The sequence below is a fragment of the Theropithecus gelada genome, chromosome 3 (assembly GCF_003255815.1).
Source record: "Theropithecus gelada isolate Dixy chromosome 3, Tgel_1.0, whole genome shotgun sequence".
Lineage (NCBI taxonomy): Eukaryota > Metazoa > Chordata > Mammalia > Primates > Cercopithecidae > Theropithecus > Theropithecus gelada.
The window spans coordinates 168,578,834-168,596,062 of NC_037670.1; the positions used below are offsets into that span (position 1 = coordinate 168,578,834).

The 17,229-nt window shown below is 37.1% G+C and overlaps 2 protein-coding genes across 2 annotated transcripts; both read left to right on the forward strand.

Annotated features, from left to right (window-relative positions):
- Positions 1-494: 494 nt before the first annotated feature.
- Positions 495-1,507, forward strand: LOC112621242 (olfactory receptor 2A14). The gene has a single exon (XM_025380598.1). The coding sequence runs from the start codon at positions 557-559 to the stop codon at positions 1,487-1,489; it is 933 nt and encodes a 310-aa protein (XP_025236383.1). The 5' UTR covers positions 495-556; the 3' UTR covers positions 1,490-1,507.
- Positions 1,508-14,227: 12,720 nt separating this feature from the next.
- LOC112621281 (olfactory receptor 2A2-like) lies at positions 14,228-15,160 on the forward strand. The gene has a single exon (XM_025380643.1). The coding sequence runs from the start codon at positions 14,228-14,230 to the stop codon at positions 15,158-15,160; it is 933 nt and encodes a 310-aa protein (XP_025236428.1).
- The last annotated feature ends 2,069 nt before the right edge of the window (positions 15,161-17,229 follow it).

Genomic DNA, 17,229 nt, shown 5'->3' on the forward strand with positions numbered 1-17,229 from the left:
TAAGTGGGTAGAAAAGCCTGTAAGGAGGTGAGGGACAGTGAGCAAGCCCATGGCAAACAGAGGGTACCGGTCCCTGCACATCTCAGACTGAGAAGGCAAGCAGGACGAGCAAGCAAAACCACCTCATATTGCAACATTTCTTATGGTCCTCTCTTCTCAAACTATGTAAAAATCAAGATTTCCCACTGAAAGGGAAGCAAGGATACTTGAGTTCTTCAAAATAACACATGCGTGCATGTGTATCCTCTTATGTAGGGCATATTATAATAGATCCTGTTATGTTATACTTTATTAAATGTTACATACATGTATGCATACACACACAAATATATATACACATATACATGTATGTATTCTTACTATTCCATTGATACAATGTGATTTTTTTCTCATTTTTATGAGCACACCTGGTTAGTTTTGGCAACATTACCTGAGAATATATTCTAGAAAATCCATTCAAAGTTTTAGTTTTTAAGTGCCACCTCTGTGCACCTTTGGCCCACAGCCCTGACCTTCCTCTCCTAGTTGAGGATTTATCTTTCTCTGCCATAAGAACATGGAAGGCAACCAGACATGGATCACAGACATCACCCTGCTGGGATTCCAGGTTGGTTCAGCACTGGAGATTCTCCTCTGTGGACTTTTCTCTGTCTTCTATATACTCACCCTACTGGGGAATGGGGTCATCTTTGGGATTATCTGCCTGGACTGTAAGCTTCACACCCCCATGTACTTCTTCCTCTCACACCTGGCCATTGTTGACATGTCCTATGCTTCCAACAATGTCCCCAAGATGCTGACAAATCTTATGAACAAGAAAAGCACCATCTCCTTTTTGCCATGCATAATGCAGACATTCTTGTATTTGGCTTTTGCTCACATAGAGTGCCTGATTTTGGTGGTGATGTCCTATGATCGCTATGTGGCCATCTGCCACCCCCTACGTTACAACGTCCTCATGAGCTGGAGAGTGTGCACTGTCCTGGCTGTGGCTTCCTGGGTGTTCAGCTTCCTCCTGGCTCTGGTCCATTTAGTTCTCATCCTGAGGCTGCCCTTCTGCGGGCCTCATGAAATCAACCACTTCTTCTGTGAAATCCTGTCTGTCCTCAAGTTGGCCTGTACTGACACCTGGCTCAACCAGGTGGTCATCTTTGCAGCCTGTGTGTTCATCCTGGTGGGGCCGCTCTGCCTGGTGCTGGTCTCCTACTCATGCATCCTGGTGGCCATCCTGAGGATCCAGTCTGGGGAGGGCCGCAGAAAGGCCTTCTCCACCTGCTCCTCCCACCTCTGTGTGGTGGGACTCTTCTTTGGCAGTGCCATTGTCATGTACATGGCCCCAAATTCCCGCCATCCTGAGGAGCAGCAGAAAGTTCTTTCCCTGTTTTACAGCCTTTTCAACCCAATGCTGAATCCCCTGATATATAGCCTGAGGAATGCAGAGGTCAAGGGAGCCCTGAGGAGGGCACTGAGGAAGGAGAGACTGACGTGAAACATCTCAAAGGGAACCATGGGGAGGGAGCCTTGTTCCCTGCAAAATATGTAAGTAGGCTTTTTTTTTTTTTGTCTTCTGCTAGAATAAATGCTACCTTAAAATGGAATACTGTAGATCTATACATATAAACTGAAGACATAAATCTTTTAGAAAAGATAGGTAAATGCATTTATAATCCTGGATAGGCATAAATTCACAGAGAAGACATAAAAATCTCTAGATGTAAAATGTTTAAGTTTGATAAATATAGGACCTCTTCACATTAATCATTGTGCCCATCAAAGTCGCCATTAAGAAAGAAGAAATGCAAGCCACAAACCAAGTGATCCTCTGGAAACTACATGTACCCAGAAATGGAACTGTTTATACAGAACATAGAAAGAACTCCTTTAAATCAACAATCAAAAATATAAACAACCAAATTTTATAAAATTAGCAAAACATATGAACAGATAATCTTACAGAAAATGCAAGTGGCGGATAAACATACAAATGCTGCTTTCCACCAATAGTAAGCAAGGAATTGTAAATCAAAACCACCATGAGATAGTATTATATACCCACTAAAATGTCTAAAATTTTTAATGGCTTATTTATCGTTGATGTTACTGGAAATCTATTTCTAATATTGGAAATGGTCGATACTAGCAGAGTTTGTACCAATAGTAGCTAAGTCAGACTGAGTTAATAAGAGCATAGTACACATCCTCAAGATCAATAGTTAGTGACTCTTCCTGTGAAGATACACAGGTTAATGCTTAAGGCTTTGACCTGTGTATCAAAACAACTCAACTCTGGCAAAAGCAGCCATAGAGAACATGTAAACAAATGGGTGTGCCTGTGTTCCAATAAAACTTTATTTATAAAAACAGGTGGCTGCTGGAATGGTGCCCAGGGACAGTAGTTTGTGAACCCTTGTTCTAGATCTTAAAACTAGTGAAGTTCCAGCTGATTCCACTTTAGAGACCCTCACTGGGTGGGGTCTCAAGGGGCGTCTGATTAGACATGTCTGTGGTCAAATCCCTGTGATCACTTTGTACTTACTTGTGAGGCTTTTCCTCCTTTGACACTTTCTAAAATATGCCATGACTCAATAGCCAGTGGACTGTAAATATTCATGGTTTCTCCATCACACAGGAATTAAGAGCAGGCTCCTCATACTCCATCACTAATTTGAGCCTGAGATCTTAGGATAAAAGTTTGCAACTCAATATTCTAATTGGAGCACAGCAGTTCAATGAAAACAAGCACAGAGATATCTTGTACAGATTAATTTTTAAGAGTGGATTTAACAAGATCTTAGATTTTTAATTGTTTTCTTTTATATTTAGCAGCCATATAATTAAAAGCATCTTATATCTTGATATTGAAAAAGCCTTAGTTTTAATTATATATTCAGAGAGCCATTCTCATCTTATCCTGGAATACCCAGAAATGTAATTCTTAAACCTAAGCTGATAGCTGATGATAATTTTGCCTGGAAGAGAACATAGAAGGAAAAATTACTGATATCAAAACCTCAGGATATGTTAGAGTTATTTTTGAGATGGAATCTTGCTCTGTCACCAGGCTGGAATGCAGTGGCATGATCTTGGCTCACTGCAAACTCTGCCTCCTGGGTTCAAGTGATTCTCCTGCTTCAGCCTCCCGAGTAGCTGGGATTATAGGCGCCAGTCACCACACCCAGCTAATTTTTGTATTTTCACTAGAGATGGGGTTTCACCATGTTAGCTGGGATGGACTCCATCTCCTGACCTTGTGACCCACCTGCCTCAGCCTCCCAAAGTGCTAGGAATTACAGGCGTGAGCCACTGAGCCCAGCCTGGAGCCCTTATACTATGGAAATATTTACCATGTAAAGAAGGGAATCACGTAGACTGATAGGGCAGGGATTTCTAAAGCTGAACATTACTCTGATATTCAGAGCACAAGTTATCTTACTTTCACTAATCTCAGAAAGTATTACCCTATCTTGCTTCCTTTTAATTCCTGAAATTTAAAGTGTTATATACTAATGTATTATTGTTTCCATTTTTTTTTCTTGGTGCTCCTCAGCCAATTTTAAAATCAACTCCTCAGCCAATTTTAAAATCAACTCACACAACAGCATATGAATTTCCTCTCAGTGTCTACCATCCCTTATATCAAAATATTTCACTGATAGAATTCTCTGTGACATTTGATTCGACAACAAAAACAATGGTGACTGTCCCACAAGATGAGAAAAGCTTTTAGGGGAAATAGATGCCTACCTAGGCATCCTGGGATAAGCTGAATTCACTTTAAGAGGGGGAGAAATGTTAACTAGAATAAGCAAAAAAGAGAGAATTCTCTTCCATGAGGAAGGCAAAGGAGTGAACTCAACCTAGAAATGTAATGAAGCTTAGGTGGAATGGGTTATACAGACTCAGCAAATAACGCAGGATACTGCTAGGACTCACTGTTACAGGAGGGGTTTGTGCTCTGACCCAACAGGACTTACTGGCTGGTTTTTGTTTGTTTGTTTGTTTTGGTTTGTTTGCTTGTGTGTGTGTGTGTTTGTTTGTTTGTTGAGACAGGGTCTTGCTCTGTCACCTGTCAAGGCTGGACTGCAATGGCATGAAGTTGGTTCACTGCAACATCTGCCTCCCAGGTTCAAGTGATTCTCCTGCCTCAGCCTCCTGAGCAGATGGGACTACAGGCATGCACCACCACCCCCAGCTAATTTTTATATTTTTAGTAGAGATGGGGTTTTGCCACATTGCCCAGGCTAGTCTCGAACTCCTGAACTAAATTGATCCACCCGCCCCACCCCCCAAAGTGCAGGGATTACAGGCGTGAGCCACTGCACACAGCCCCTGTTGGCTGTTGTGATGCAGACAGAAGCAAAAGCAACCCTGGAGCAATGGCCTTCCATTCTACCTGCATAGGCACAAGGGGATCACTGAAGGGAACCTTGTAGACCTTATAACTTATTGAAATTGTCTGGGGCACTGATAATTTTCACTGGTGGACTATGACTGCCTTCACCCCAAGAATAGATGTGAATAAGATGTGAGCTGTAGTACAATTAGGAGCTCTGAGAACCATTCTGAAAACACCATGCCCTCACCTGAGGACAGAGGTAGGCCCTGCTATATAACAGCACACAGTAGAAACTAGTTTCAGTGGAAAGCCTTTAATCCCAGATGGGGTGACTTCATTTGTCCCTAACAGATTTAGAACCCAGAAATAACTAAATCATGTCTAATCGTAATGATACTTGTCTACAATATATTGGAGGAAGCAGCCCCCAATATTTCATCATAGGTTCTTTTCTATTTTCCCTAAGTGTCGGCCAGTCTGAGAAATAAAGAGAAAGAGTACAAAAGAAAGAAATGTTACAGCTGGGTCTCTGGGGGTGACATCACATGTCAGCAGGTTCCATGATGCCCCTTGAGCTGCAAAACCAACAAATTTTTATTATGGATTTCAAAAGGGGAGGGGTATATGAATAGGGTGTGGGTCACAGAGATCACATGCTTCAAGGGCAATAAAATATCACAAGGCAAATGGGCAGGGCGAGGTCACAAGGCCATGGCTAAATTAGAATTACTGATGAGGTTCCCTGTCCCACTGTGCATGCATTGTCATTGATAAACATCTTAATAGGAAACAGGGTTCAAGAGCAGAGAACCAGTCTGACTAGAATTTCGCCAGTGGAATTTCCCAATCCTAACAAGCCTAGGGGCGCTGCAGGAGACCAGGGCATATTTCATCCCTTATCTACAACTGCATAAGACAGGCACTCCCAGAGTGGCCATTTTAGAGGCCTCACCTGGGAATGCATTCTTTTCCCAGGGCTGTTCCTTCCTGAGAAAAAGAATTCAGTGATAATTCTCTTATTCACTTTTGCAAGAAGAGAAATATGACTCTGTTCTGCCCGGCTCTGCAGGCAATTAGACTTTATGGTTATCTCCCTTGTCCCCTGAAAATCGCTGTTATTCTGTTCCTTTTCTAGGTGCCCAGATTTCATGTTGTTCAAACACACATGCTCTACAATTTGTGCAGATAACGCAATCATTACAGGATCCTGAGGCGACATACAACCTCAGCTTAAGAAGATGATGGGATTAAGAGATAAAGTAAAGACAGGCATAGGAAATTATAAGAGTATTGATTGGGGAAGTGATAAATGTCCATGAAATATTAACAATTTATGTTCAAAGATTGCAGTAAAGACCGGTGTAAGAAATTATAAAAGTATTAATTTGGGGAACTAATAAATGTCCATGAAATCTTCACAATTTATGTTCTTCTGCTGTAGCTTCAGCCAGTCCCTCCATTAGGGGACCCTGACTTCCCACAACAATAATAATAATCTGGTGTATGAGCATGGGTCACATCTGTTAGAAAGGGATAGTAAATACTACTCTTAATTCTTACTGATTTATTCTGGAATGAAACTGCTTATACCATGATCACACTGCAGTATAACATTGACATTGTTGGTAATATTCAACTATTTTATGTAAATAACTCATATGTCAATATTGAAATATGATGAAATATATTGTAAAATCGGGTTCAAACTTCCTCAGAATGTGATACCAATGGAAAAGGATGGCCTTGTGGAAGAATTTAATTTAACTAACCATCAGCTAATATCTACGCTAAATTGTTCTGCATAAGGTTATCACAGGGTGCAAATAAAGGGGGGAAGCAGGTAATCAGATTAGTGCAAAAACATGAAAATGTATGTGTATGTCATGACTTTATAGGATGGATTAGCTGTTTTCTTAGGTCTATCTCTACCCCACACTGAATCACAGATATTAGGCATAGTTTTGCTGACACTATTGCTGTACCTGTTATGTAAATGCTTTTCTAAATATAGATACTCTGAAAAGTATGATCATTCTGGTAAGAGAGCCTAAGCCAAGTGCCAGGTGAGTGAACTGTACAAGAAAGGGTTAACTCAGTTAAATTTATATAAACTCATATAAAACTTTAAAATATTCTTATCCTATCACTTAGAGTAAGACACAGAAATGAAAATTGTTCCCTTTGGAATTTGGATTCAGGGCCGTGTTATTTCAGGTGGGAAATCTGAAGCAATAGCTTGAGACCTATAATAAAGATAGCATTGATAGAACAGCATCTGTTCAAGGAAAAAATATAGGATCTAAAAAGTGAAAACACTGCTCAGTGGTTAAGATGAAATGGCTTTATGGGATAGGCAGAATTCTCTAAATGGCCCCCCTTAGACTTTTGTTACTTAATCAAACACTAATCTAGGTTCTGCTGTGAAGGGGCTTTGCAGATCAATGGGTCTTAAAATGTGAAGGTTACCATGTAACAATCAGGTGCATTTTCTAAAGGCTGGGAATTTTTTTCACCTAGCAGAAGAGGAGGAAGTCAGAGAGATTTGAAGTGTGTGAAGCACTCAACAAATGATTGCTGATTTAAACACAGAAATGGTTGCGTGTAGACACCAGAGTGGCAGCAGGCAGCTGAGGCCATCCTATAGGACAGAAAACAGCAACGACAAATGGACAGAGACTTCAGTCCTACAATCACAAGGAATCTAATTTTTCCAACAACCATTAAACTTGAAAGAGGATCCCAAGTCTCAGATGAGAACTGCAGACCAAGCTAAAACCTTGATTTGGTTTTAGAGAGAATCCAGCTGACTACCAGGACTTCTGACCAATGGAAACTATGAGATAATAGATATGTGTTGTTTTAGGCCGTGTTTGTTAATTTGTTGCAGCTGCAATAGAACACAAATGATGAATACACTTTTGGTATTAAAGAAAGATCATTTGTTTCGAGTTCTGGTTCTTGCTAGATTGGTAATCTATAATTTAATGCAATAATTGTCTACCTCTTTGGTCTCAGAACACCTTTAAATTTGTAAAAATTACTGAGGATCTGAAGATATTTCATGTATGTAAGTGTATTTGTTGATGTTATTATAATAGAAATCAAAACTGACAAATTTATTAGATACTTACTTTTGATTAATTTAAATGGCTTCCCATATAGGTTAATATGATATTCTTTATAAGATATTCTTACAAATAATATATTTTATTAAAAATAACTTTATTTTACAATGTTCCAATTCTTAAAATATTCAGCTTAATAGAAAGCTGCATTTTATATTTTCTTCCTTCTATCTGTTGTCATATCACGTATCAGCTAGCCTCTGAAAACATTCAGTGTGCACTCATGAGAGAACAAGGGTAAAAAAATGCTAAAACTGTCTAAATAGTATTGTGAAATAGTTTTTATCCCACAGACTCTTCGAAAACTTGTCAAAAATTCTAGAGTCCCTCGACCACACTTAAAGAATAGCAGACAGTATATCAAAATGTCAGCGTTCATATCTGTAAAATGAGGATAATGATCAGATTAAAATACATAGTCCATATAAAGCATTTGTCACATTTTATGAAATGTAAAAAGGGCTCAATAATTGATACCTGTGGCTATTTTAATGCTTTTCCATTTGTATCCATCACTTTCTACTGGAAATAGAAATATACCTTGGCATTGAGAGATCTGTTCCTTCTCAGAGTCCCCATACCAGGTTCCACAAAAAACATCTCTCAACTATCTGAAAGTCATGGCCTCTCTTATACCTTCATGGAGATTGTAGGGAAGTATAAAGTAACAAAACCATAATAATTTTGAGAGTTTGGATATTGTAATCTGTGATGTCAGCCTCGTGTCTATGACCCTTGAGATCTGTGAAAGCTTGCGCAGAAATAGTGTGATGCCATCATCTGCCCTGCCTGGTCCTGATAATTTTCCTGCAAGGACAATCAAAAAATCTTCAGTCTCCTCCAGAGAGAAGATCCAAAGATCTTCCCCCTACCCCTTAGAGAGAAGACAAATAAGTATATATTATTATCCTTCTGGGAATTTAATTCTCAACAGAAACTCAAGAACGTTTTTATTCATCTGATTCTAAAATAAAAGCTATGCTCCTGGAGTTAGCTAAAGAAACTTCAGTGAGTCCAGTGAATCTGTCCATAGCTGGGATTTAATCCTATGAAGGCTCCCAGAGGCAGTAGGAGTCTATATTCATTTTAGCGGTATGTGTCTCATCTCTGTAGGGTTGATTCTAGGTCAAAGTATTTTCCTCAGGGAAAGTGTAGTGCTAACGTCTCCTTATATAGAAGATATTCATTTCTGCTGGGAGGTGGTTTCCAGTACAGGTAGTTGAACTAGGGCAGGATGACTGCAGAAATCACCATGGCTATGCTGGAAGAACAACATCCCTGGGTGACTTTCCCTCCTGAATCAAAGTGTAGATTGCAGGTAGTTGGAATACACACCAATGTCCCCCTCCTCCTCCCAGGGAATGTCTTCCTGCTCTGCTGTGAACAGGGGTCCCAAGGTTCCCCCAGCATCTCTCTCACCATCACCTCCCAATGTCCCTTGATGATGAAGGTCACAGCTAGCCCCACTGTCTCAATGAGAAGGGGGTCAGAGAAGGAGGGGCTTTGTATCCAGGTCTCTGAATAAGGCTCTGAAATAGCCAAATTAATGCAAGGACTTTATACATTACCCAGCCTAAATAATGATATACATGGCCAGGAAAACTTCTCTCAATGGAAAAGAAAAATTTATCAACAGTTACGTTACATCTTTTTCTATCTGAAAGAGTTTAAAAGGTAAGTCTGTCATAGAATTATATCTTTGGGGGAACTATCCCAGGCTATCACTACTCCTAAGAGTTAGAGAAATAGAATAAAGCACTCTAGCTGAAGAAACATTACGGGTTGCAGGACTGCCTGGGTGGAAAATAGCTCATACTGATCATGAAAACCTTTTGTTTTCTGATCTGCTATTGTTTTATTTACTCTATTGGGAAGGTGACATTTTAGGCATCATCACTGTGATATTTTGTTCTCCATTCCAGTGTATTAGCCACTTAAAGATGTGAATCTGCCTGCGATTTTATTTTTTTAAATTTTCTCTGTTTTCTTTAACAGCAAATGGAAAGGGTAATGACAAAAAAAGATTATAATCCAGAAAAAATAACCAGACTAAAATATCAAGAAACAAATGTTCCTACTGGGTAACAATAGATTGAATTATCTTCAATAATATTGTTATCCTGTATATTCAGAAATTAAATATGTTTCAGACGCTGAGTATTACGTCCAACTCTGTTTAAGAAAGATTTTGCAATATGACGTTACTATCCCCACTTGGCATACTATAGGAATATATCTCACTGTAACAAAATAATGTAATGCATATTTATATAGAACCCTCTTCAAATACAATGTATTTATAGAAATTTAAGAATTTGTGATTTTGCCTCTCTGTTTTATTGAGTTATTGATCTCAAAGAAACACTGCCCATGTGACTGATCCCTCTCAGGCTTTGTTCGCAAAAGTTTGCAATGCTGACATGTGTATCTTCAAGCCTACCTCTCAGGTTATTTACCTCCATATGAAGTACTTGCTTCAAAAATTCATTACTCTAAAATTGTCCTCAAGCATTGATTCAAAGCAGGTATATGATACTATATTTGTTTTTTACAGTTTGTGTAACAAATTACCACAACTGTGGTTGAATAAAACATTAGAAATGTATTGTCTCACAGATCTGGAATCTAGTAAAATTTTCCTCCCTTTGGGAATCCTAAAGGAGAACACGTTTCATCCCTCTTCCAGCTTCTGGGGATTATCAGTATTCTCCAGTGTCTGGCCACATCTCTGTCTGCTCCGTCTTCTCATCACCTTGCCTCTGTGTGCCTTCAGCAGTTTGTTTCAAATCTCCTTCTGCCTTTATTGCATAAGAAATGTTGTCATTGGAATTAGGGCTCATCCATAAAATTCAGGATTATCTTAAGATTCTTAATCATATCTGCAAAGACCCTCTTTCAAAATAAGGCAATATTCACAGGTGCTGAGGATTAGGATAGGGATAGATCTTTTTGGGGTCACCATTCAATCCACTACACATACAGAACATTTAAGTGGGGCAATTTTATCTACAGACACAATATAGTTCCCATCATTATGCTAATTTGAATGTATCCTTTGAAAACACTGTTTTTAATTATTTTGACCTTTCAAATAATCAAATTGTAATTGTAATTTTTTTAAAAAAGTATAAATCATGTCCTGGCCAATAGACAAAAATATATATTATATACATTTACTCTATATAGCCTATATATTATATGTATATAGTTTATGGAATATATTTAATATACATATACATGAATAAACCTATGACTAACTAAAAATGTCATTCATCTAAGTAATAAACATTTTCTGAGTGTCTACTGTTACCTACAAGTATACTAGTTATTATAGGAGATAAAGAAGTGTAAGATATATTACCATTCATTATCTGATGAAGGCATATCTCCATTCAAACAAATGACATTTGGTATCCTTGCCCCTTCATCTTTGATTTTACCTTGAGAATTGTCTATATTGTCATAGTAAGGACATAACTCTTTTAACTGTTATGATTGACCAAGCCTATATCTTTAATAGGTGCCTAAAGAGCCTACCCTTGTGCCTCTACTCTAATTTGCTAGAATAGAAAAGACTATCTTTATAGGCCATCTATCAAGTAGGCTTTCAATGGTGCCTAGATAAGTTCAAGCAGGCTGCTTCCTTTCTTTTTATAGTAACTGGTTGTAAACGTGCAAGAAAATCCTTCCAAGAAGAGGTTATGATTCCACTACAATTCCCCTTCATGCTTACACAATGAGGCTAGTGCATAAGCACAGTAATGACATTAGTATTTTTGAAAGATTCATATGACTTCTCCAACTTAAATACAGGCCTGCCTGAAAATTTACATTTACCTATGCCTCAAATCCTCCAAACGGATAGCCAGAATTCTCAAAATTTTATTACTGAATCCATCTTACATTATTATGCACTAAAAAAATAAAGTCAGTAATAAGTATAAACTGAAAATACATCCATCATAGAAAGAGATTTAACTTATAACTATCTGGAAATGTGTCTGCTTTATAGAAACCTTGCCATTAGCCATGTGTGATAACAAGAAATTATATTTATATAACATTTTAAGTGCTATGCTATTATTTTAAATTATTTTTTAACTTGTGATTTCCGTATGAGTAAAGATATTATCTTCTATTTAACATGTATGAAGGGTTAACTCATTCTCAATGTCATTCACCTATGAAGCAGGACTTCCCCTCAAGGTAGAAACTGAAATTGAGGAGGAAACACTAGATTACATAAAACATGAGATATCTGTATTTTTTGTCCTTAATAATATATTCAGAAAGATGTCTACGTGGGAAATCTGAAGCACAGTGTTAAGATGGTTCTTTCACATGACACCATATGGAACCTGGGGAGTAACAGAAGGTTAATTTGAGAGTATAGCATCATGACTGATAAATTAGACATCCCCTTCCATTAGGAGGCATCTTATAGTGATACACCTTAATATATTTGGGATTTTTGCTTGTTCGATTTTTAGATGAGTAGAGAGAGATATATACATACATAAATTGATTGACTTGACTGAGCATTTCTAAGTCTCAGAATTTACTATTAAAAATTTCACGTAAAAAGGCAATAAATACAAACATATACATATATAATTTAATTACTGAAGCATTATATAGCACACAATCTAATGATGAGATAATACATTAAGTCAATTAGAATGTTTATATTGAATAATAGCTATTCAAACTATGTGTTAGAGAAATATTTTGACATGGAAAATGGTTCATGATATATGATAGGGCTAGTTAAACAAACAGCATTTTTCACATAATTTTTATAATAATGTTATATATGAAATAAACAGTAGAAAAGTATAACTGCACAATTATTTAAAATGATCACTTTTGTTTGTATGTTCCAAGATGTCATCTCTTTAGTCCTTTAACTAGAGTTTCGTGTGTTTCTAGATTTGTAAAACTTGAAGTCAAAATCTCATACAAAGTAGGTATCACATTGTTTACACAAGGGACTACACAAAAGCTAAAATATTCAAGATTCTATAATTTCTAAATAAGAATAAAAGCAAGAAAATAACATAAAACCTGATGGTTAATAAGGCAGTAGAATTACAAACATGTATTTTTCACCAAAAATAAAATAATAAATTTCAAAACTATTTTCTTCAATGCTAACACCATAAAGGAAGTCAGTTAAGAGACACTATTTTCAGAAGAATCTTGAGAATGTATTATCCCCTGTAATAATTTGTATGCTTTCTCAAATTATATGTTCTTGTTTTCAGTGTAGAATACCAAAAATTAATGAAATCATGATAAGAGCAAATTATCGTGATAAAAATATAAATTATTAAAAATCCAATAAAACCCAGATAAATATAAACATCGGCTTATAAATATAATTCTTTATTAAAAGTGATTATAACTTTCGGAGGAAATGGCTGTTTTGTGATTGAAGTGGGGAGTATACAAAGGGAGCTTGAAACATCTGGTCCTATAGAAGGAAATAACTGCTCAAATACTATGGGAACATGTTAAAAAGACAGAGGAGCAAGCTTAGAAGGCCCATATATAGGAAAATTAAGCACTAAAAAAACGACAACAATGAAGTACAACCCACTGAATAAAAAAAATCCATGAGTCCATACTGATGGATAGATAGATGATAGATAACAGATAGATAACAGATGATAGATAACAGATAGATAACAGATGATAGATAACAGATAGATAGCAGATAGATAAGTGAATGAAGCATTTTTTATTCTAAAGTTGTCAACTAATAAATGTAAAAGCAATTATAGAGTCAGAACAACACATTTTGAATCATTACTAATAATTGAGTTAGGCAAGATAATCAATGGATGCTAAAACTAGTGACTGAATGGAACTAGTGAAGTGATGTTATGAGGAACAAGCTACATATGTAATAATTTTAATGGGTACTCCAGAAACTAATTAGGGGGGAAAAATCACATAATGGAGATATCTGGGAAGGACTATCTTCACCCAGTGATCCAAGTTAGCTTCACCCTAATAATAGGACAAATTAATATCATATGCTTGCTCAGAATGCACACAGGAGAATACTATTTTTCCTGCAGAAAGTGAATAATTTGAACAAAAACACTGAGGAATATAGTACACTCTCAATTTGTTGGACATTATGCTAAAGAATTCTTCAAAACATCAGTGTTCAGAAAGGCACAAAAAGGCTGAGTAAATATTATAGGTACAGGAGACTAAAGACAGATGACTTTAGATACACACATAATCTGGTGTGGTTGGAGGGAGAATATTGTATATTAGAGAAAAGAAACATGTCAATATCAATATTACACATGTGAATGTCAATATTAAATTTTCTGATTTTAATACTTACATTGTGGTCAAGCTAGTGGGAATTAGTGTTTTCTTACTGAAAAATCAGAAATTTAGAATTAAATGGGTATTATGTCTACACTTTAATCTTAACGGGTTCAAAAAATAAAAATTACATAGAGAAAGATAATAAGATAAATAATAAATGTTAACATTTGCTGAATCTGCATGAAATTAAGTGGGAGTTCTTTGCAAAATTTGTGACACTATTTGTAAGTTTAAATTTATTTCATAATTAAATGCTAAAAATAGAGAGGTAACAAATCTTGGGAATTTGAAGGGGCTTATCTAATAGGAACAAGCATATAGCCTTTTATAGCCTTTATCTTAGCTCATTTTCTGATAAAAATTCAAAATTTCTGACCTTTGTATCACACTTCAGTCCTTGACAGACTTCCATTAAGGAATGGGAGTCAACCAATCATGGATCCCAGAATTCATCCTGGTGGGATTCCAGCTCAGCGCCGAGATGGAAATGCTCCTCTTTTGGATCTTCTCCCTGTTATACATCTTCAGCCTGCTGGCGAATGGCATGATCTTGGGACTCATCTGTCTGGACCACAGTCTGCACACCCCCATGTACTTCTTCCTCTCACACCTGGCCGTCATTGACATGTCCTATGCTTCCAACAATGTTCCCAAGATGTTGGCAAATCTGATGAACAAGAAAAGAACCATCTCCTTTGTTCCATGCATAATGCAGACTTTTTTGTATTTCGCTTTTGCTGCTACAGAGTGTCTGATTTTGGTGGTGATGTCCTATGATAGGTATGTGGCCATCTGTCACCCTCTCCAGTACACTGTCATCATGAGCTGGAGAGTGTGCACAATCCTGGCTCTCACGTCCTGGTCATGTGGGTTTGCTCTGTCCTTGGTACATGCAATTCTCCTTCTAAGGTTGCCCTTCTGTGGGCCCCGGGATGTGAACCACCTCTTCTGTGAAATTCTGTCTGTCCTCAAGCTGGCCTGTGCTGACACCTGGGTTAACCAAGTGGTCATATTTACTACCTGTGTGTTTGTCTTAGTCGGGCCTCTTTGTTTGATGCTTGTCTCCTACATGCACATCCTCGGGGCCATCCTGAAGATCCAGACAAAGGAGGGCCGCATAAAGGCCCTCTCCACCTGCTCCTCCCACCTGTGTGTGGTTGGACTCTTCTTTGGCATAGCCATGGTGGTTTACATAGTCCCAGACTCTAATCAACGAGAGGAGCAGGAGAAAATGCTGTCCCTGTTTCACAGTCTCTTTAACCCAACGCTGAACCCCGTGATCTACAGCCTGAGGAACGCTCAGGTGAAGGGCGCCCTCCACAGAGCACTGCAGAGGACGCAGTCTATGTGAGGAGTGGACAGAGTGTTAGTTGGATAGGTCTTTGCTTTTAAACAAGTGGTTTGCTGAAGCAAAAACTGAGAACTTTTTCAGTTAGAAGTTTGATATAAACATGCTACTTTTTCTAATTCTAGCTCTGAAAATAGGACAAGATTACAGTGAAAAAATAGCATATTATATTTTACACTACCTTTTCCACTGAAAACTCTATGGAGTAGGAACCCAGTTCCTGGATTAAATTTTAATGTTGAGAGTCACTTCTATATGGAGAGTGGAAGAGATGGAAAAGTTATTTTCCTTTGGAATTTGCATCATTTTCTCAGCATTTTATTGCAAATCTCCCGTTTTGAAAGAAAAGCAAACAAAACCCAAAGCAAGCATAAACAAATATAGATTAAAACGTATATAAATAAAATAGAAAATTGAAAAAGAATAAGTAAAATCCGGGAAATCAAAAGTGTTTCTTTGAAAAGATTAGCAAAATTGACAAACTTTAGCTACATTTACCAACAAAAAAGTTAAAGACTCAATTACTAAAATTAGGGACATAGAAAACATCATCAGCAATCTTACAGATACAGAAAGGATTATCAAAGAACACTATGAACAACTCTGTGTGACCAGCTGGAAACTTACATAAAAGGAAACATTCCAAGAAAGTCACAATCTACCAACTCACTTGAAAATCAATAGATAATCTGAATACACTTCTAATAAGTAAGGAAGTTGAATTCGTAATTTTCAAACTTACACCAAATAAAGTTGCCAATCACATTGCTGTAGTGGCAAATACTATTTAATTTTTAAAAGAATAATTACTACTATTTCTTCATAAAAATCTCTCAAAAATAGAAGAAAATGGAACATTTCCCAACTTATTATATGAGGTCAGTATCAGTTGATACCAAAAAAATCAAAGACATCACAGGAAATGAAAACTATAGACCAATTTCTTTATGAATATAGATGCAAAATGATTCAACAAATACCAGCAAACCAAATGCAGCAAACATAATTACCAAGTGAGGTTTATTCAAAGAATGCAAGTTTGTTTAAGCATCCAAAAGTCAATGTAATAGACCATGTTAATAAAATAAAGAAAATAAAACACATCTGATTATACATATTAAAAGCATTTGACAATTCCGAAATCCTTTCCTGACACACACACAAGCGCGCGCGCGCACACACACACACACACCAGACTAGAAATACAAGGGAACTTCTTCAAACTGATAAAGGGTAGATAAGAAAACCACAGATAAAATTACAATTAATTGTTAAACACTGGGATGCTTTCCCGTGAGAAATATGATCAAGGAAGTTTTTTTGTTGCTGTTTCTATTCAGCATTAGACTGGAAGTTCTAGCCAGAGCAATTAAACAAGAAAAAGAAATAAAAGGCATCCAGATTGGAAAGTCATAAGGTGAAATGATCTTGTAAATAGAAAATTCTAAGGAATTTTGTAAAAATCAGCTGAAACAAATTCAACAACATTGCAGAATAAAAGTTTTATACTCAAATATCAATTGTATTTCTGTCAAGAAGCTGAGCTTGAGACAGCTGAGTTTCCAAGTGTCTGAGTAACCAAGCTAAGCAACCAGTCAAAATGACAGCAACAGTCAAGTGTTTAATCATTTACTGTGATAGCATAAGCAAGAGGTTGAACTAGAGTAAGTTTCAACTCCCACACTGTTTCATTTATCCCTTTGGAACTGCACTGGGCAAAGGTCAGGTGGATCGATACAGAAGTAGGGATCATCCCACCGCTGAAGGAGCCCAGAGCAAAAGGTCCTAATATTTTATGGATCTGAGAATACAGGAGAGGAGAGAAGAGGGAGAGAGAAGGGGAGTAGAAACATACTAAATACTGAATCAGCGTGGAGAAAAGGTGTCTTCAGGGTTTCCCCCTCTCCCCATAAGATCTAGGCCAAGCTCGTCCAACCTAACTCACTCAAAACTAAATAGATAATCTGAATAGACTTGTAATAAGTGAAGAAGTTGAATTAGTAATTTTAAAACTTACACCAAATAAGGCCATCAATCACATTGCTGTAGTGGCAAATTAAACTTAATTTTAA